Source organism: Schistocerca cancellata, chromosome 1, assembly GCF_023864275.1.
Source record: "Schistocerca cancellata isolate TAMUIC-IGC-003103 chromosome 1, iqSchCanc2.1, whole genome shotgun sequence".
NCBI classification, from domain to species: Eukaryota; Metazoa; Arthropoda; class Insecta; order Orthoptera; family Acrididae; genus Schistocerca; species Schistocerca cancellata.
In genome coordinates, this window is record NC_064626.1 from 645240682 (window position 1) to 645263498 (window position 22817).

Consider the following 22817-nt stretch of genomic DNA (forward strand, 5'->3'; position numbering starts at 1 on the left):
ACAAAATAAGGAGTTGGTCAACTAACAAAAGGAATTGGAAGTCAATAGATTTTATTTGTTTATTCCTACAAAAGTCTGAGTGAACAACATGGGAATGAATAGAACATAATGAATAATAGTCCTTCATTTAGGAAATATGGAGAGAGAAATACCCACTTTTAAAAGAAGAAGGACTGACAGTGATTTCCACAATATACCACTACATAAAATGAAAATTTATTTATACTATGGTAACTGAAAGTATACAAGGCACAAACAACCTCACACAATTTACAAAGACGTCATGGTTATCTACATGCATTCTATAAAACCATGCTGCAATGTGAAGAGCAAACAGATGAAAACACTTTACATCACATGAAATGACAAAATTACCTGTAAATATCTCTTGCCATTCCAAAGTCTGCTATTTTTACAACCCTTCCAGGTCCTTTTGTTGTTAATAGACAGTTTCTTGCTGCAATATCTCGGTGTATGAATCTAAGGTCTTCCATATATTTACAGCCTTTAGCTACATCTATTGCACAGGACAGAAGATCCTTCATTGTTAATGGAGAAGGGCGTTCCTGAAAATGAGTTTCCACTTTTGGATATCCAAATTATGATATAATTAAATGAAATGCTAAAACAATCACAACTTCTTTTGCACATAAATAAGTCACCATAAATATTTAGAAGTACAAGAATCTGGAATTCATATTTCCAATATATGCTCATTTAGAAAATAGCTTTGATCTTCAAACTGAATGTTTACTGTAAGACAACATGCAGTTAGTCTCTGTCAGTCTATTATGGCCAGGAGACATCGGCTCGTTCATACTTTTCAATTCAATAAGCTTTACCAACAGCTGTATACTTTAGGTTATTTTATTTTATTTCAAACGCAACCAGTTTCAGCAATTCATTTTGCCATCTTCAGGCCTCATACTTTTTTTTTTTTTAAATCAATGAGCTTATCGCATAGCAGCATAAAACTGGATACTGTGAATCCCAATCATTATGCAACTGATTAAAATGAAAGCGTGGCACCAACTGAATAACGCTTTTGTGCCACACTTTCATACGTATCAGTTGCACAATGATTTGGAATCACGGTATCCAGTTTTATGATGCTATACAATAAGCTCATTGATTCAAAAAGTGTATGGGGCCTGAAGATGGCAAAATGAATTGCCAAAACTTGTTGCATTTGAAGTAAAATAAAATAAACTAAAGTATACAGCTGTTGGTAAAGTTTATTGAATTGAAGAATATGCAGAGAGGGTCAGTATTCATCAAGTGAAATATATAACAAAGAATGGGATGACCACTTGCAATCACAAACCTTACAGACTGCAAAGTGTGCAACATGAACCATTTTTTGTTGGTGAAAAAGAAATAAACTGCTGACATTTATTATAATGTGAAATTTGTGCAATTAATGGAGATACTATTTTGTGTAATAACTGCTGTGTCAATGGTGATGTGGTTTTGGGGTAGACAAAGTGATCTGGATAATCACATAATGAGTGAATCATCTTTTGTAGCCATTTATGATTTTTTTTTTCAAATTATGAAATTAATGGAGAGTTTCATCACTCTTACTATTGTAACCTGTAAGGCAGTTTTGCAACAGCATATACTTAATTGCAGAGTAAAATATTCTGCTATGTAATATTAAGTTTCTTCATCATGCTTTGCAGCCGGAACATTGAACAGCACATAAAGAAGGGTCTAAGTAAAGTAAATAAATATTGTCAAATGCTGTGCTTTCGTCCATGGTGTAGCACTTATAGCTGCTAGTTGGCCATATTTCTTTTTATTTATTTATTTTCATTTCCTGTAAGTAGTGACTGAGCCTAATGTCATTGTAGAATACACACACACACACACACACACACACACACACACACACACACACACACACACACACAAAACACACACACTGCATAAAGAAGCAAAGTCAAAGTTGATTTATCACATTCTCCAAACTCCAAAAGTGTTGTTCAAATAAATACACACATACATAAATAGCACTGGTACATACATTCATCTTAATATTATTAAGTCTTCTAGCTTAGAGTTAACTAAATGACTACAAACACTTATTTATTATGCAGGGCATTACGGGAGAGACAACTGGGGGGGGGGGGGGGGGGGGGAGTGAGGAGGGGAGGGATAGCAGATTAGGGATGGGAGACATTAAAGAGCTGCTGGGGGCGTGCAAGGATCAGGTGGAGAGTGGGGCAGCTAGGTGCAATCGGGAGGTTAGACAAATGGCTCTTAGCACTATAGGACTAAACATCTGTGGTCATCAGTCCCCTAGAACTTAGAACTACTTAAACCTAACTAACCTAAGGACATCACACACACCCATGCCTCAGGCAGGTTTCAAACCTGCGAGCGTAGCAGTCGCGCGGTTCCGGACTGGGCGCCTAGAACCGCTCGGCCACCGCGGCCAAGAGGTTAGACAGAGAGTGGGGTAGAGGAGGGGGGGCGGGGTTAGTGAAGAAGGAGAGAAGTAAAAAGATTGGTTATGTTGGTGTAGTAGAGGGCTGTGTAGTTCTGGAATGAAAACAGCGAAGGACTAAAAGAGTAAGGATAATGACTAACGGTGGTTGAGGCCAGGAGGGTTATGGGAATTTAGGATATACTGCAGGGACAGTTCCCACATGTGCAGTTCAAAAAAGCTGGTGTTGGTGGGAAGGATCCACATGGCACAGGCTGTGAAGCTGAAATGTAGAATGTCATGTTGGGCAGCTTGCTCAGCAACAGAGCAGTCCAGTTGTTTCTTGGCCACAGTTTGTTAGTGGCCACTCATGTGGACAGACAGCTTGTTGGTCGTCATGACCATGTTGATGTTTGTGAACAGACTGAAGTAGATGGTGGTGTGAGAATGTATGGGACTGGTCTTGCATCTAGGTCCATTACAGGGATATGAGCCATGAGGTATGGTGTTGGGAGCAGGGACTGTGTAGGGATGAGCGAGCTTATTGTGTATGTTTGGTGGGTGGCGAATACCACTGTGGGAGGATTGGGAAGGATAGAGGGTAGGACATTTCTCCCTCAGTTGCTCCAGTCTTGGATGGTAATGAGTCACAAGGGGAATGCTCCTTTGCGGCCAGACAGGGGGGCTTTGGGAGTCATAGGGTGACTGGAAAGATAAGGCATTGGAAATTTGTTTTGTACAAAGTTGGGAGGGTAATTATCATCTGTAAAGGCCTCAGTGAGACCCTCAGTATATTTCAAGAGGGACTGCTCATCTCTGCAGATGCAACAGCCATGGGTGATTAGGCTGTATGGAAGGAATTTCTTGGTATGGAATGGGTGGCAGTCCTCAAATTGGGGGTATTGTTGATGGTTGATACGTTTGATATGGACAGACATTTGTTGAGATGGAGGAAACTTTGAGGAGGGGGCTTGATGGGTAGTGTAGGACCAGGTGAAGGGAATGGGGGAAAAAGTGTTGAGGTTCTGGAGGAAAATTCACAGGGTGTCATCACCCTCTACCAAGATCACAAAGATGTCATCAAGAATCTGAAGCAGGTGAGGTGTTTGGGCTTCAGGGTGTTTAGGAAGGATTCCTGTAGATGAACCATGAATAGGTTGGCATAAGATGGCACCATGTGGGTGTGGGGATACAGTAACTGGCCACAATGAGGCATCCTGGGTGGTTGGGTTTATGGACTAGGAAGCATGTAGAAGATAGGAGTGCAGGGAATGGTAGGGGTGAGGAGGGAGATGGACTCCAGGGAGAGGTTTTGGGACAGGCCTGAAGACTTGAGGAGAGACTGGAGATCCTGCTGGATTTCTGGAATGCGGTTACTGTGGCAGAGTTTGTAGGTGTATGAACCTGTCAGCTGTAGGAGTCCTTCTGACACATAATCCTTGTCGTTCAAAACAAAATTGGTGCAGCCTTCGTCAGTGAATAGGATTATAAGGTTGGGATCAGTTTTTAGGTGGTGGATTGTGGATCTTTCTGTTTATGTAAGATTAGTTTGCATGTTGAGGGATTTGGGGAATGATGATGAGCCAAGGTTTGAGGTTAAGAAATTCTGGAAAACTAACAGTGGGTGATTTGGGGGCAGTGGATCACAGATGGACGGGGGAGTGAACCGAGTCAGGCAAGGTTCGACACTGGTCTTTGGTGTGGTATGATTGGTAGGGGTGGTGGCAAGAAAGTGTTTCCACTGTAGGGATTGGGAGAAGGAGAGAAGGTCTTTAACAAGTCCTGCATGTTTACTTTCATTGGTTACTATACTTCATGTCTGTCCTTCTTTCCTCTGTTTCTCTTGTCACATTACAACCTGCACTATATACTCCACTTACAGCCCACACTGTATCAACTGTCTCAATTGCACACAATAGACAGCTACAAGACCATGCCGATTGTTGATGCAGCATCTTATGTCGCACATTACACCTGTCAGTACCATTAATCCTAAACCTTCCATCTGGTCACTCTTCCTGCGTCACACTCACATATTTTCATGTGTTTTTCTTGCATCATTCCTGTGCAACAAAAACTTGTATCTCATCCTATCAACCTCCCCCCACTCCCTCCCATCTGTATTCCAGCTCACACCTACAAATTTCACCTAATCTAGTCACTTCTGCCAACCCCCTTTTGACACTTATCTAGCCACAGAACTGCAACATATATGAAAAATATTTTTATTTTTCATTTGATCTAATTGTGACTTCACACCATTTGCAGTTGGTTTTTGCCTTCCGCTATTAACCTACTCCATCAGATTTAACTTGTTTCCCATTACTTCATCAATTTATTCCTTTTCGTTATTTTTCCCACATGCTCGAGTGTATTTTTGCGAATTTTTGTGGACATAATTCTATGTTATTTATGTATTTTTACGCATTTTTCCACCGCCATGGATCCTTGCTCCTTCCATCTGCATCAATACAGGAAAGTTTCCTTATTGCTATCCAGAACCCAGTCCCACATATTGTTCCTGTGTTGTTGCTTGGGTCATGGAATCCCTCCAAATGGTCTTACCATCAAATTACCCATATCTGGCTGCCCCCTTCCTTCCACAATGACCTCCATCTGTTCAGATTCCAACAATCCTTAGCCCTCACCAAACTAGTCCTGCAACACTATATCAATCATGCCTAAACCTCCTCACAATACCTTCTCTCTATCCATAAAATTCTCCTTCTACACAATCTCAAATTCTCGAATCCTGTAATACACACTGAAACTCTTGCCCTCCAGGAACTAGAGCAACATGCCCAACGCCACCACAGAAAACTCTCCAGCCTGCTCACTTCCTATTCCCACCTTGGACTACCACTGTCCGCCACCTTTACTACAACCTCCAAACCTCCCTCATGTTCCCTCATAGCTGACAAACACTGTCTCAAAGACCTACTACACATACCCCACCATCCAAAACTCCCTCTCACTACCACATGTAATCCAGAACCTAAACAGATCCAAAACACAGTCATGAACCTTTCCTCAAAAAGCCTTGGCCCTGCAGGAGTCTCAGTCCTTTCTCAATGACTCACCTTTCGCCCCAACCCAAATTCAACCATGCAGGACTTGTTACAGACCTTCTCTTCTTCTCCCAGTTTCTGCAGTGGAAACACTTCTTTGCCATCAACCCTACCAATGAGACTCAACCAAAGACCAATGTTGAACTTGCCTGACTCAGTTCACTCCTCCATCAAACTGTGATCCACCCTCACTGCCCCCAAACTACCCATTATCTTTCCAGAATTTCTTAACCTTGAACCTTGCCTCACCATCATTCCCAAAATCCCCCAACATGCAAACTAATCATACACATGCAGAAAGATCCACAATCCACCACCGAACAACAGATCCCGACCTTATAATCCTACCCGCTGACAAGGCTCCACCACTGTTGTTTAGAACTGCAAGTATTACATGGTAGAAGGACTCTGGCAACTGTCAGATTTATCCATCTACAAACCCTGTCACAGTGACTCTATTCCAGAAATCCAGTAGTATCTCCAGTCTCTCCTCAAATCCTTTGGCCCTTCCCAGAACCTCTCCTTGGAGTCCACCTCTCTCCTCACCTCTACCATTCCTTGCACTCCTATCTTCTACATGCTTCATAAAGACCATAAACCCCATCACCCAGAAGGCCCCATTGTCACCAGTTACTGTGCCCCCACTGAAAGAATCTCGCCTCTTGTACACTAGCACCTTCAGCCTATTACCTGCAACCTACCCTCCTATGTAAAAGATACCAACCATTTCCTCCTCCGACTCTCCACAGTTGCTGTTCCTTTACCATATGCTTCCCTCCGCATCACAACTGATGCCACCTCTCTTACACTGACATCCCTAATGCCCATGGCCTTACCACTACTGAACACTACCTTTTACAATGCCCGACGAATTCCAAACCAACCATCTCCTTCCTAGTCACCATGAACAACTGTATTCTCACCCACCAATTACTTCTTCTTTGAAGACATTACCTACAAACAAATCTGACTTACAGCTATGGGCACTTGCCCAACATATTCATGGGCCATCCAGCGGAATCCTTCCTAAACACGCTGAATCCCAAACCCTTCACCTGGTTCAGATTCATTGATGATGTCCTTGTGATCTGAAGTGAGGGTGAGGACACCCTATTCACATTCCTCCAGAACCTCAACTCCTTCTCCCCTATTTGCTCACCTGGTCCTACTCAACCCATCAAGACACCTTCCTGGATGTTGACCTCCACCTCAAAGATGGCTACATCAGTACCTCTGTCCGTATCAAACCTACCAACCACTAGCAATACCTTCACTTCGACAGCTGCCACCCATTCCAAATCAAGAAGTTCGTTCCATACAGCCTAATCACACATAGCCATGGCAACTGTAGTTACAAGCAGTCCCTCTTGAAATATACCGAGGGTCTCACTGAGACCTTTACAGATCATAATTACCCTCCCAACCTTATATGAAAACAGATCACTCATGCCTGATCTTTCCTGTTACCCAACACCTCCCAAAGCCCCACCGTCCAGCCACAGAGGAGCATCCCCCTCGTGACCTAGGACTGGAGCAACTGAAGTACATTTTCCAAAAGGGTTTTGACTACCTCTCGTCGTGCCCTGAAAGGAGGTATATCCTACCTGCTATCCTTCCCACTCTTCCTATAGTGGTATTCTGCCACCCATTGAACACAGACAATATCCTCATGCATCCCTACACAACCCCTGATCCCAGTCCATTGCCTCATGGCTCATATCTCTCTAATAGACATGGATGTAAGACCTGTCCCATACATCCTCCCACCACCACCTACTCCAGTACAGTCACAAACATGACCTATCCCATCAAAGGCAGGGCTACATATGAAACCAGTCACATGATCTACAGGCTAAGCTGCTACCACTGTGCTGCATTATACATGGCTTGACGAACAACAAGCTGTCCGTCTGAATGAATGGCCACCAACAAGCTGTGGCCAAGAAACAACTGGACCAACCTGTTGCTTAGCACTCCACCCAACATGCTATTCTTCATTTCAATGACTGCTTCACAGCCTGTGCCATCTAGATCCTTGCAACCAACACCAGCTTTTCTGAATTGCGCAGGTGGGAACTCTCCCTGCAATATATCGTATATGCTCGTAACTCTCCTGACCTCACACTTTGTTAGTCAGTGTCCTTACCCATCTAGCCCTTCCACGTTCCCATTCTAAAACTACACAGCCCTCTATTCCACCAATTTATCCAGTCTTTTTATTTCTCTCCTTTTTCGCTAACCCCCCCTCTCCCTCCTGGACTCTCTGTTTGACCTCCCGACTGCACCTAGGTGCCCCACTCTCCACCTCATCCCTGTACGTCCCAAGCAGCACTTAACCATCCCCCACCCCCTCCCCGCCCCAGCCTCCTCCTTATGCCCACCCGGTTGCCTCTGCCATAATGCCCTGCTGCTTGCAGTGTGCCTCCAGCTGCCAGAGCCTGATCATGTGTATGTGAGTAGTGTTTGTGTGTGAGCATGTGTGTATGTTATCTATTTTTGGCAAAAGCCTCGTTGGCCGACAGCTAAATTTCCAATAGCATTTTTGTTATGCCTTTCTGCGACTCAGCATGTCTACTTTATGGAGATAGCAACTATCCTTTTCATTATACTGATTCATATTCTTCCTTGTCACAAAGTAGATAGCAGTTATGGCTGATGTCGATATTGGATGGATAAAAAATACTACTACTACCACTACTTCTACCACTACTACTACTACTGATACAGTGGCTCCTCAGTCCATTTTTTATCATTTCGTTTCACAATATCCTCAGACCATTCTGTTTCAGTTTATTAATAGACACAATCATGTCCTCAACTCCTGCCTTTTCTCCTACTCACTTGTATGTCTTCCTGTACCTCCTTGTTATGCCCAATGTGCGTTATTCATTGAAGGGTCTCTACATGAGCCTCTTCATCATTTTGTTTAACATTTAACTTAATGTACCCTCCTCTGGCACCTCAACTCTGGGCACAAACTGTAAACTACATAAAAAAAGAGACTGAGCAGCTGTGTGTGTTTATATTTGCCACAAGGTATATTACCTTTATTTCACCTCACATTTTACTAAGATTTTTGGTAATTATCGGAGCTCCACATGCATATTCAATACATCAATGTGCATTATGTCAGTACATACATCCTTTCCTCCTCTCACCTGATGAGTGTAAAGCTTGAATAAGAGTGTACAAGATAAAGTTCAGTATTTAAATCTGTGGGAGTAAAAGTATTCTGCTACTGTGGCAGATTAGCCAACCCTACAAAGCACGTACCAGGTAGCAGAGAGGTTTCTGTTCACCTTGGACAAAGGTCTTGTACAGGTTGGCACCAAAGAATAGGGAACTCTCTGGGCACTCCCAGAAGAACGAAATGCATAGATTCCAAAATGGTTCGCCCAGCAGTGTTCCGGGAGATGCGAGATGGGTGACACTGACTAAGTTAAGTGTACCTATTCATAGTTGATCCATTATCTTATTTTTGTAGACTTCAGCTCAAGTCAACATTAACATCTTGCACTTGTTGCTCATCACTCAATGAATGGCACATGGAATTTTTCTTGCTAATTTCGGAACATTATGAGCAGTTGCATTTAGTCACACATGGAAGCCATTGTTGTGCTCTACCTCTGTTCAAACACGTGGACTGATTTAGTTTGTTGTTGATCTCATGAGTACAGTATAACTGAACAGATTTCTAAAACTTCACTAATTTAGATTTCAGTTCATAATCTAGTTTCTATGTGCCTTTGTTGTCTCAGCATGTTTTAAGTACAGATCAGAGAGCCTTAAGCTCACAGATCATGTCTCACAGTAATATATCCTGTCCAACGTGCTTAGCAATTCTGAATTTTACCACTCATTTTATGCAGAATTTTTCTTTGTGATGACCATGTGTTCAGGAATTATGAGAATCACTACATGCCACAGTTACTGATTCTCAGGGTAAAACTTCCAAATTAGTTTCAGAACTTTTTCCATGGTGGGACTATTAACAGTTTACTCTTATCAGTGAATTCTTGTTCACTTGCTTCGAGTAATCAAGCCAAGGGAACGCCCGTTTTCCAACCATGAGCATACAGGTGAAGTTTTTTTTCATTCTTGTATTTGTTCTGAAGTTCTATTATATGTGAATATGTGCAATAATGTCACCACTGAAAGATTCCTCTGACCCTTCCATAATTAATAATTAATGGTAAACCAGCACTCATTTATTAATTGTTTAGCTTATGATTTCATTCAGCTGTCTTTGAATAAATGTTATATTTTTACTAGAGCACATGCTTAAATATTTTCACACAAACATCTATTTTACTTCCTACTGCTACCTGTTGTGCAACAGATAAATATGGCCAGATTATTTATTTAATATTTATTCAACTACGGGGTTGCCAGAAGTTTCCCCAAGTGAAATTTCCTGATATTTCCCTGTTTTCCAGACAAGGTTTAGAATTTTTCCCTGATAAATTTTGATATCTCAATGATAAGTAAAGACATAAGTTGCCAAAAAAAATGGAAGGACTTTCGTATTTCTCCCCTGTGTGGGCAAAAATCTTAAATACTAATATCAACATCTTTTGTAATTAACTGTTTTTAGATGGAGAAAGCAAGCCAAATGGTATATGTATTTCATTAAGAGCACTGTTGTTATTTTATTTCAATAAAATGAAACACATTTGGTGACAAAAATATGCATATCCTTGGAGTCACAAGGCGGATTTAAAATACCTTCACTGATTTCAGAAATAACCTTAGAAAAATGTAGGCATCTTGAAAGAAGTGTATAAGGCAGGGAAAAGTCGTGTAAAGCACCACTATAGGTGACCACCAATAAAATGTTGGTTCTACTACATTTGTTATTGCCAGTTATTACCCACTGTGTTAAGTCTATTATTTTACAGGTATTGTGTGATTTTTCTTTCAAGAAATACATGAGTACATAGCGTACAAACCGCCTGCCACTGCCACAGTTTTCTTCTTCTTATCATCCATAATTTATAGCATATAAACTACTTTCAAGTTGCCTAAATGTACTAGAATAAATAAAATGTCTATAAAATGCCGCACTGTACAATGTACTTGTGGTGAGACAGTTGCAATTCATGAATTCCATCACCCGTAGCCTCTGGCCTGCTGTGGAGCACCGCAATCCCAGGTCCATGGATAAATCACGAAAATCTACCACATTGTGCCACAGACAAACAGACCTGGCCTGTGAGTAGATCAGTGAGACTATATCCGACGGGCAGAGCTTGCACATTAGTGGGAAACGATGGGTGTCAGATCAACAGAAATGGCCTGCAGTTTTGGCCCATCATGGAAGTCAGCTATTCATATGTCACAGACACCATGTTGATGAAATGAGACTGCAATGATCAATCTGTGCAACAAATAACTTGCACAAATACTCAGAGAATCAGCACTAATGAGGATAGGTAGCAACTCACCATAAAGATGATTGCTGAGCTGCAGACAAGCATTTAGAAAAGACACCCACACTCTCACAACTACCTTTTTGGCCATATGCTTTGCCAGTAAACTAGAGAACATACACAATCTCTCAGACACAACTCATGCACCATTAACCTCCATTTCTGGCTGCTGCATCAGCAATCTCTGAAAATCAGATCCAAACAAAGCACTCCTCACACCTTCCTGCCTCTCACCGGCAGCTGCTAGGCTAGTGGCAGGAAGTGCTGGCAGCATGAACTGCAAGTTGAGGAGTGGTAGGAATTGGAGAAGCAGTAAGAACAAGGGAGTATGGAAGTAGCCCCAGCCAGCAACGATGCATGACATCTCACAAGCAAATCAATCGTCTTCTGAGACAAAAACAAGATTTTCCCAGAGTGGTTTTTTTTTTTTTTTTTTTTTTTTTTTATTTTCAAATTTCTCTGACACTTCCATAATTTCCCTAACACATTTGAAATTGCCTGATATTCACTGATTTCCAGAATTTGTGGCAACCCTGCATCATAAGTGTGCCAGACCTTTCGCCAACAGCTACCCTTCTTCATTGCACAATCTCCAATTTTTGTTTATTTGCACTTTCAACATCTACATTTCAATTCTATAAGTTTCTACTAGCAGCTCATGCTGATTATAGAGTTTCTATTTAAGGCACATAGGGAATTTAATTATAAACATAGCATTCAGTTTCACAATTGAACTCTACACATGTTTATTTTCGTAGATGTTCATCTACCTGTTTCCTCCAGTTGTTTTAAGTATACAAATTTGCTGACTGTTTCTACAACTTCATCTTCAGTCTTTACCATCTTCCTCTTGGCACAATGATAGCAGTTTATTTTGATATTACTGTAATTAACCTTCAGGTCTACAATCATAGTTGCCCTACTCAGTCTCTCTATAATATGCTGGAGTCAACTGTAAAACAAAGGTGCTACAGGTAAGATACATCTACCTGTATACCACCTCCTTCTTCCAGCTTAATAACTTGAAGACCTCTTCCATGACAGCAGAAAATAAGCTCACTGGAGCAAATATTAGTCACATTCTTTAAAGGGCGCACTGGTCACTTTGGAATGTTGTAGATAGTGTGGAATGGAGACCACACAGACATGTAACCCTCCACTGCTGACATAAGTTGTGCCAATGATGTGGTGCATATGTGCCCAATGTAAGTATGGAATCAGTGCAGTAACGTGGGTCATTGTGGAGACATGATTGAATGACATAAAGTAGTATAATGTTTGGAAATGCCCATGATTATGCCATGACTGAAGTTCTGCAGGGAATGGGGTACCACTTACAGGCATGCAATACACCATAATTACAGTGGTTGTAGAAAGATCCTAACTGACAGGGACCATGGATGAGCATCATGCCTTTTGCATGACAACTGGCTTCAAACATGCAGGAAATCTAGTATCAGTGCATGCAGATCCATTTCAACCAGTTTCTGTACAAACATTGCATAGGAAACTGCACGCAATGGACATTTAGAGATGGTTACTTTGCATAAGGCCACTGCTCACAGTAGCACATAAAGTTGCACATCTTCAAGGATCCAAATGATACTGAAACTGTACAGTCACCAACTGGAAGTGTGTAGAGTGGTCTGACAACCTCAAATTTTGCCTCTTTTCAAATTATGCAAGATACAGCTGACAACAGGGGCAGTGGGGTGTTCAAATTGTCAGGATGTCAAACAGCGATGGTTGAGGCTGGATGGCAGGCCAATGGAGGCCAGAGAGCAGTGGCTGTCAAAATCAGTAATTTATTTTGTACTCGTACACTGGCACTGCTTCAATATGGGAAGGAACTGTGCTCCCGCACCACGGACAGTGACAAACCAGCTGGCTCACACCCTGTTTTTGCTGACACCTGGCTTTAGTGCCCCACATGCACAAGCAATTGTGCAGATGTAGCCAACTCTGTGAAAGACTGCACATGGGTAGTCAAATTGTACAGCGAGGTAGTGCACCCGTTGCATTGTCAAACGGTGGCTGCTGTGGCCAGGGTGTGACCTTCTGCCTCAGGGCAGGAGTTTTGTTGCTGCTGGATTGAGTCAGGAAGGCCCACTGTGCTTGGAACCAAATCTGGAGGACAGATTTAATGCAGCAAGCTGGTGTTGTGATTTGGTAAATTCTCTTTGCAAATATTCAACACTTATTTCATTTCCTCATACCCTCTTAACCACTATGAAATACATCTCTCTCTGACATTTACACTACAATATTCTTCATTCATTCATTACATCCATCGCCACCTTGGAATCTCTCCTCCTATTGTTTAATCTTACATTTCCCTAGGGCTGACTCATTATCCAAATACTATGAAAAATATCTTAGTGCTAGGCATCTTGCCATGTTCAGGCACACACTACTTCTAACTCTCCATTCCATACTTGCAAATTAAAAGTGGCACTTGAGAACTCATCCTCTGTTAATAAATTTATATTCACCTTTATTGATTCATGGTTCACTTCCATTAAACACTTTTTCTAGGCACCTTGTCTGTCTATTCACCAGTTTTCTAACCCTTTCCTAAGTAATTTCTTTTGGAACTTTGTCCCTGTGAAAATGTGAATTACACCTTATGCTTCCCTAGAAAACATACTCCCAAAACCAACCTTACAAAAAACCATATTCAGCACTACCATCCACACCATATCAACATTTTGATCCTCTTACTCTACTCAGTGTAGTGCTTATCAAGGACTGAATCGTAATGTTAAACTTACTGGTACTTCTACTCAGCCAAATCAACTTCCTCGTGCCAATTGGCACTATACAATGTGAATTAAAACTAAACTCCATCCGAACAGGCCTTATAAGGTGCAACTGTTCTGACTGGCCGCAGCGTCATACTCAGCCCACAGGGATCACAGGACGTGGATATGGAGGAACATGTCATAAACATACCACTCTCATGGCCATATGTCAGTTTACGAGACCGATACAATGTGAATTACACCTATTTGTACACAGTGTAGGATTGTCCACTATGACAGACACACCTTATGACAGATCTACACTGGCAATGGATTCTCCTATCTGAAATAACTTCCTACAAAGTTCCCATCACACATCTCTGAAGGTCAATTTTGGCATGATATTGATGTAAAAAGTCCAACCCCAAGGTCTTGCTGCAGTCCTCACTTACAAAAGGCACTCACCCCAGTGGCCTTTATCATTATCTCCTACTCCATGCAGCCTACAGCATGGTTGGTTCCTTCACCTTAGATCCACTATGTTTCTACTGGATACCGACAAATACTCCCCTGTATACAACAGGAACTTATACTTCCTTCCCCTTACAACACCCACTGTATACGGTACTTACTGCAACAAATTTTAATGAGAACACCTTTCAATGGACTTCTGATTCCCTCTTACATTTAACGGCCCCTTCCTTCCTCCCTACACACCCCTATTACCATTACCATAATGGTGCAGCCAATACACATACCCCTTTACAGCACCGAAGCTGGGAGCACTGTTTCTGCACTTGTCCTATATGCCCACACTCTTAACATCTCACATTTGCAGAGAATATGTCACATCTCTTACGCACACCTGCTGGCACATCGATCTCTTTACATTTGGTTGCCAATCGAACAGCTGAAGTGAGATCCATAGGTATCCTTGTGCACACCCTTCTTGGCACATCTGGTGACAAGTCTCCTAAGAAAGCATTGAGTGCACTCTGCTCAGCCCTGTGGCAAAACTTCATTTTCTTCGTTACTCTAACCAAATCACTTTCCTTATTCTAACGGCAAAATCCTCTATGATTACCCTTTAGATTTTTGTAATGTCACTTAACTGTTCCTGAAAGAACCTCACACTCTCTGCTTCTTGTTACCTCTGCAGAAGACTCTGTTTCAACAACTCAAACATCTCTGCCTTCCTCAGGGCATCTGTGTGTGACACAACAGTGTTTGCCTCTCATACAAGATGTAATTTCACTATCTGCAACAACTGGCTATTAGACCAACCATCCATACTTGCTGATGTCATCAAATCTTCCACAAATGACATCATGCCCTCACACAACCTTCCAGAAAAAGGACTCACTAGGCAAGCAGTAGTTGGAGTATTACAAGGTTCAGTGTCCAGAGCAATGCTATTTTCCCACCCTCAGCTGTGAATTTGTTCCACAAGTCTATGTTATCAGCTATCAATTGTGCCACTTCATTAAGCAAAAAGTCCAACTCCACAATCATACCATAGCCCTCACTTACAGAAGGTACTACTTCCACACACTGCTTAAACCCAACTGCCTCCACATGAACATCTGCCTTCTCTGACCCCCCTGGCCTTTATCATTATCTCCTACCCCATGCGGCCTGCTTTCTGAATGTAACACATTGCATCTCTCAGTATGCCGTTGCAACACATTTACCCCTCATTCACAAATACAATCATAATACAAATAATCAACAATTACTAAATTTAAAACCAAACTGAAAAACAACTGATCTCCATCCATCTAGATTCCCTACACTGTCTTGCAAGATAGCCAAACCAGTGGCACATAAAACAAGTTGCAGATACTGATTCAGCACTCAGTGCAGAATGCCCAAGCACATTGCACTGCAAACATCTTAACAGGCTCCAAATACATCTACATCTAGATGCATACCCCGCAAATCACATTTAAGTGCCTGGCAGAGGGTTCATCAAACCACCTTCATAATTCTCTATTACTCCAATCTCGTATAGCGTGGAAAGAACAAACACCTATATCTTTCCATACGAGCTCTGATTTCCCTTATTTTATCATGGTGATCATTTCTCTGAATGTAGGTTGGTGTCAACAAAATATTTTCGCTTTCAGAGGAGAAATTTGGTAATTGGAATTTCATGAGAAGATTCCGTCGCAATGAAAAACGCCTTTGTTTTAATTATGTCCAGCCCAAATCCTGTATCATTTCAGTGACAAACTCTCCGATATTTTACAATAATACAAAAGATGCTGCCCTTCTTTGAACTTTTTCAATGTACTCTGTCAGTCCTATCTGGTAAGGATCCCACACTGCACAGCAGTATTCTAAAAGAGGACAGACAAGTGTAATGTAGGCAGTCTCCTTAGTAGATCTGTTACATTTTCTGAGTGTCCTGCCAATAAAATGCCGTCTTTGGTTAGCCTTCCCCACAACATTTTCTATGTGTTCCTTCAAATTTAAGTTGTTCGTAATTGTAGTTCCTAGGTATTTCATTGAATTTGCAGCCTTTAGATTTTACTGATTTATCATGTAATTGAAGTTTAATGGATTCCTTTAGCAATCATACGGATGACCTCACACTTTTTGTTATTTATGGTCAACTGCCAGTTTTTGCACCATTCAGATATCTTTTCTAAATCTTTTGCAATTTGTTTTGATCTTCTGATGACTTTATTAGTCAATAAATGACTACATCATCTGCAAACAACCTAAGATGGCTGATCAGGTTGTCTTCCAAAGCACTTATATAGATAAGGAACAGCAAAGGGCCCATGACACTACCTTGGGGAACACCAAAAATCACTTGTGTTTTACTCGATGACTTTCCATCAATTACTACAAACTATGACCTCTGTGACAGGAAATCACAAATCCAGTCACATAACTGAGACGATATTCCAAAAACTTACAATTTAACTACAAGCCCCTTGTGTGGTACAGTGTCAAAAGCCTTCCAGAAATCCAGAAATACGGAGTCAACCTGAAATCCCTTGTCAATAGCACTCAACACTACATGCGAATAAAGAGCTAGTTGTGTTCCACAAGAACGATGTTTTCTAAATCCATGTTGACTGTGTGTCAACAGACCATTTTCTTCAAGGTAATTAATAATGTTTAAACACAATATATGTTCCAGAATCCCACTGCATAGCAACATTAATGCAATGGACCTATAATTTAGTGGATTACTACTACCACCTTTCTTGAATATTGGTGCGACCTGTGCAACTTTCCAGTCTTTGGGTACGAATCTTTTGTCAAGCGAACAGTTGTATATGATTGTTGAATATGGAGTTAATGCATCAGCAAACTCTGAAAGGAACCTAATTGGTATACAGTCTGGACCAGAAGACTTGCTTTTATTAAGTGATTTAAGTTGCCTCACTACTCCAAGGATATTTACTTCTACGTTACTCATGTTGGCAGCTGTTCTTGATTCAAATTCTTGAATATTTACTTCGTCTTCTTTGTGAAGGCATTTCAGAAGGCTGTGTTTAGTAACTCTGCTTTGCCAGCCATGTCTTTGGTAGTATCTCGATTGGTATTGTGCAGAGAAGTCATTGATCGTTTCTTGCCGCTAACCTACTTCACATATCACCAGAATCTCTTTGGATTTTCTGCCAGGTTTCAAGACAAAGTTTCATTGTGGAAATTATTATAAGCATCTCGCATTGAAGACTGTGCTAAATTTCGAGCTTCTGTAAAAGATCGCCAATCTTGGGGATTTTGCATCTGTTTACATTTGGCATGTTTGTTTTGTTGTTTCTGCAACATTGTTCTGACCCGTTTTGTGTACCAAGGAGGATCAGCTCCATCGTTTGTTAATTTATTTGGTATAAATCTCTCAATTGCTGCCGATACTATTTCTCTGAATTCAAGCCACATCTGGTCTACACTTATATCATTAATTTGGAAGGAGTGGAGATTTTCTCTCAGGAAGGCATCAAGTGAATTTTTATCTGCTTTTTTAAATAGGTATATTTTTCGTTTATTTTTGGAGGATTTGGGGGTTACAATATTCAGTCTCACTACGACAAGCATATGGTCACTAACCCCTGTATCCACTTTGATGCTTGTTATTAACTAAGGATTATTTATTGTTAAGAGGTCAAGTGTGTTTTCAGAACCATTTACTATTTGCGTGGGCTCGTGAACTAACTGCTCAAAATAATTTTCAGACAATGTGTTTAGCACAATTTCGGATGATGTTTTATGTATATCTCAGGAATTAAAAATGAAATTTTGCCAACATATCGAGGGTAAATTGAAGTCACCACCAACTATAATTGTATGAGTCTGGTACGTGTTTGAAATCAAACTCAAGTTTTCTTTAAACCTTTCAGCAACTGTATCATCTGAATTGGGAGGTCAGTAAAATGATCCAGTTATTATTTTATTGCGGTTGTCAACAACGACCTTTGCCCATGCTAACTCACATGAACTATCTACTTCAATTTTGCAGCAAGATAAACTACTTCTAACAGCAACAAACATCCCACCGCCAACTGTGTTTAGCGTATCCTTTCGGAACACCATAAGATTCTTCGCAAAAATTTCAGCTGAGCTTACCTCCGTCTTGAGCCAGATTTAGGTGCCTTTGCTGTTACCCCAAAGCTCAAACATATGAGTCAGTGCCTACGACCTAAACAAAGTAACTCTCAAGTTGTGGTGACATTCTCTCCTAAACCACATGTTTGGCATGCACACCAAGAGTAACCAACTGTTTTTCCACCCACACCACTTATTGACACTGTAGGTTGTGGTCCAGGTTTCACACTGTGCAGGCAACGCATCTTCTGCTGTCCACTGAAGATGAAGCCACCACTTCTGACACTAATTTATTGCTGACCTGGAGTCAATGGGGTGACTACATTGTCGGATGTCAAACGATTGAGGGTTGTGGCTGGGTGATAGGCCAATGAAGGCCCAGAGAGAAGCGGCTGTCAAACTTAATAATTTATTTTCTACCTGTACATCAGCACTGAATCAATATGGGGAGGTGACAATGCCCCTGCCCCGCACAGAAAGTGAGCCGATAGTCAGCCGAGGGACTGTTAGTGACTGGCCAGCTGGATATAACACACGTTTATACCCTGCTTTGTTGATACCTGCACTCAGTGCCTTGCATGCACCCCTGTTGCACGAGAGACAGAAATGGCACCAGCAGCATGTGGAGACAGACAGGAAACTTGAAGAAGTAGCCAGTTCTGCAATCAATGACCACACATGGGCGGTCAAAACACAGTGAGGAGGTGTGCTCACTGCACAGTCAAAAGGTAGCAGTTATGCCCAGTGTGCGGCCCGTTGCCAATGGGCAGGAATCTGGCTGCTGCTGAGATAGACGGGAAGTACTGCTGAACTGTGAGACAAAGTTCAGATGACAGATTTAGTGCAGGAAGCTAGTACTGGGACAGATTTGAACCCATGTCTGCTGATGGCTACAGGTTGTGCCCTTGTTTGGCATAGCCCCTTTGTCTGGTAGATTGGCATAGCCCCTTTGTCTGGTAGATTGCTGTGCTGTGAAGGAATCTGCTACAAAACTTACAGTTATTTTTTCCAGATAGCAGTGCACCTGTTATGTCAATGCGCTGTTTTCGGTCACATACTTGGCAACACCATCAAATGCTGATCATGGAGAAGTTCCCTTGCTGTGTCATGCATCACCACTGTGCTCGCAAGTTACAATGAGTGAGTGTAGCCTGTGATTGCAATAAATCAACACTGATGTTGCCTAAGGCCAACTTATGACACACCTGGCTCAAAAGCTATCAGTAGCTAATGCAATATTTCACCACACCCTTTCATGGACTTTGCCATGACAATGGCAGCTGTGCCACAGTATCCCCTCCACAGAAAATACCTGGACACTTAGCTCAAATGATGGCATGCCATGTTCACCAGCTGCCAGCAGCTAATGCTATCTTCCACTGCACCTTCTCACAGATTTTTTCCCTTAAAACGGTAGCTGTGCTACAAAGGTTTCAAGTGCACTGACATCCAATGAGGCTTTCTACATGGATATATGCTGTGAGCAAAGCTATCTCTATGTTATGGTTATTCTCTTGAAACAAAGAGAGAGAGAGAGAGAAACAATTAGAACTCACTGATTTTAATGAAAGGAACATACAACTAAATACATTGGACACTTTTTCTTCATTATTTTTACTCTGAGCAATAATTTACCAATAATTAATGATCAGTGAGAGTGGCAGAGTACAACAGAATTTAGCAACTTGTGAGATGATGAACAAAAGTTATTTGCAATGTTAACTTCACTTTATTAAATGAAAATCATCCAATGTGTAAATTTTAGATTGGGAGAAATGTAAATTTCTGCATTGTCTGAAGTAATATGGTCCAAATGATATGAAGTTAGTGACAGTTAAAGGTGCAGTTAGTATAACTGTATGCTGTGAGTGAAGGACAATTTTGTGGTTTTTCTTGTCTTTTTAATCAGTTCAAATGGTTTGAAAATCAGGTGTTGGGAAATTATGGATGGAATCCCCTGTGCCCTAAACATCATTTACATTGCACCCTCTTCTATACTCTCCTTCTTCCTCTGTTCTACCTTTTCTTTCTAATCCATTCTTTCCTCTCACTGTCTGCTGTGCACAACTCCCCTTGCCCATGTCTGAAAGGAGCTCACTGCTGCTGCATTTCTATTCCATTCCCCCCCCCCCCCCCCCCTCAGTACTGGCCATACACTGGATTTAACTCCATGTGAGAAGGTCCTGAGCATCCAGGTTAATAAACTAAGCTGGTAAGGCAGTGCTGCCTGTTTTGCTTCTTCAGAAACATCTGTTGCTATGTTGATCTTCAAACAGTGTTGCTAGTCTACTTCTTATATTTTCACTCAGTTTGATATGACACAATCATCAGGAGCTTTGCAAATAAATACTAAGACTCAAGTTTTTCACAGTGGCATTCTCGTACAAAATTTCTCGGTGGTTAGATTGTATCAAATTGGAGTTAGAATTTGAACTTTCAAATACCTACACCATATTCGTCATCAGGAGATGACGTGTTTGCCAGGAGCAAAATCTGCTTCCTTTATAGTGGTGTTGAAGCTTGTCATTGGTTGGAAGACATTGCTCAGAATTCTAACTTCTATTGGCTGTGACATCACATAGAGTGTGGAATTTGCACATGCAAATGTGGGAAATTGGCGATAGGGTAGTAGGCTGCCCTCCCACACTGAATGGCCATTGAAGGGCAGAAAGGGAATGAAAATCACCTCTAGTATGATTTTTTTGCTGTATTTCTTTGAAGATACTATATATGAAATGTTTGTCTCCAAGCAACACTGAGATTATAAGCTCTGTCTCTGTCAAAATTGTTACAGCACATGCAATATACCTCTTTATTTTATTACCAAACCCCTGTTGCTTGATGTGTGGAAGATGACCTCCATTTTCTCAAAGTTGTCCTTCCTTAAGGCCATGTTATGCTATTGCTGATGTCTCAAGGTTTCTGTACTTGATGTGTTGTCTGTGGTCAGTGCAGAGCTCATCTAGGGTTTGGATAGTATGCTCTACATAATATTCAACATATTCACATAGCACTTCGTAGACACCAGGCACTCTAAAATCCAGGATGCCTGTCACTAGATGCAGCAAATTCTTAATTTTACATGGAGATCTAATGCCATATTTATGTAACATGCATCAATTTTTACTCAAAATGCTCACCAGAATGGAAGAAGTGATGTGTGTTTGCCTTCTTCCATTGGCTGGAAAGGTTTGTGCCTGCATTTACCAGCAAATGCACCTCTTATATGATGTGGTTTGTATCAATTTTTCCTGAACACATTCTTAAGGTTTTTCAGTTCAGATCCCAGGTAGTCATAGTCTGAAATTATTTGTGCTCAGTACAATAAAGTGCCATGGCCAGAATGTTTTTTAGTTTGATGGTGGAAACTTTACTTGTTTAAATGAAGATCTGTGTGGGTTGGCAATCTGTACACAGAGTGATCTAATAGTCCATCCAATTTATCTTCCGCCACCATGTCCAAATACAGTAAACTGCCTTCTGTTTATATTTCCAAGGACCACTTTCGTCGAAGAACTGATGTAGTAAATCCATTCTTAAGGCCACACTAAAAAGTGTAGATATTGAAAGCAATAGTATAGAAAGGGAAGGGGACATAGATGAAGATGAGATGGGAAGTATGACACCACAAGAAGAATCTGACAAAGCTGTGCAAGATCTAAGTCAAAAAAAGGCTCCAGGGATAGACAATATCCCATCAGAGATACTGAGAGCACAGGGAGAGCCAGCTATGACAGAACTCTTCCATCTGGCATGCAGGATATAAGCGAGCGGTGAAACACCCTCTGATTTAAAAAAAGAACGTAATAATTCCAATTCCAAATAAATCAGGTGCTGACAGGTGTGGATATTACTGAACTATTAGTTTAATAAGTCAAGGTTGCAAAATACCAACATAAATTTTTTACAGTTTGATTGGACAAAGTGGTAGATGCTGATCTCAAGCAAGATAAATTTGAATTCCACAGAAATGTAGGAAAATGCAAGGCAATAGCAATCCTATGACTTATCTTACAACATAGGTTAAGGAGAGGCAAACCTACATTTATAGCATTTGTAGACGTAGAGGAAGGTTTTGACAAAGTCGACTGGAATACTCTCTTCAAAATTCTGAAGGTAGCAGGGATAGAATACAGGGAGCTAAAGGATATTTACGACTTGTACAGAAACCAGATGACAGTTATAAGACTCAAGGGGCATGACAGGAGGGTAGTGGCTAAAAAGCCTACCCCTGATGTTATTCAGTATGTACATTGAACAAGCAGTAAAGGAAACCAAAGAAAAATTCGGAACAGGAATTGAATTCAGAGAGAAGATATGAAAACTTTGAGGTTTGCTGATGACATTGTACTTCTGTCAGAGACAGCAAAGGACTTGGAAGAGTGGTTGAATGGAATGGACAGCGTCTTGAAAGGAGTATATAAGATGAACATCAACAAAAGCAAAACAAGGATAATGGAATGCAGTCGAATTAAAGCAGATGATGGTAAGGGAATCAGATTAGGAAATGAGACACAAAAAGCAGTGGATGAGTTTTGCTATTTGAGCAGCAAAATAACTGATGATGGCTGAAGCAGAGAGGATATAA

General features: G+C 41.1%; 1 protein-coding gene across 3 annotated transcripts in view; it reads right to left on the bottom strand.

The window, feature by feature from the left end:
• The window catches only part of LOC126183396 (leukocyte tyrosine kinase receptor), a 974779-nt gene that overhangs the window by 205602 nt on the left and 746360 nt on the right, over positions 1-22817 (bottom strand). For all 3 annotated transcript variants that reach the window (XM_049925358.1, XM_049925343.1, XM_049925351.1), the window contains exon 21: positions 376-566. In XM_049925358.1, coding sequence (XP_049781315.1) covers positions 376-566 — 191 coding nt within the window. The remainder of the gene's footprint in view (positions 1-375; positions 567-22817) is intronic.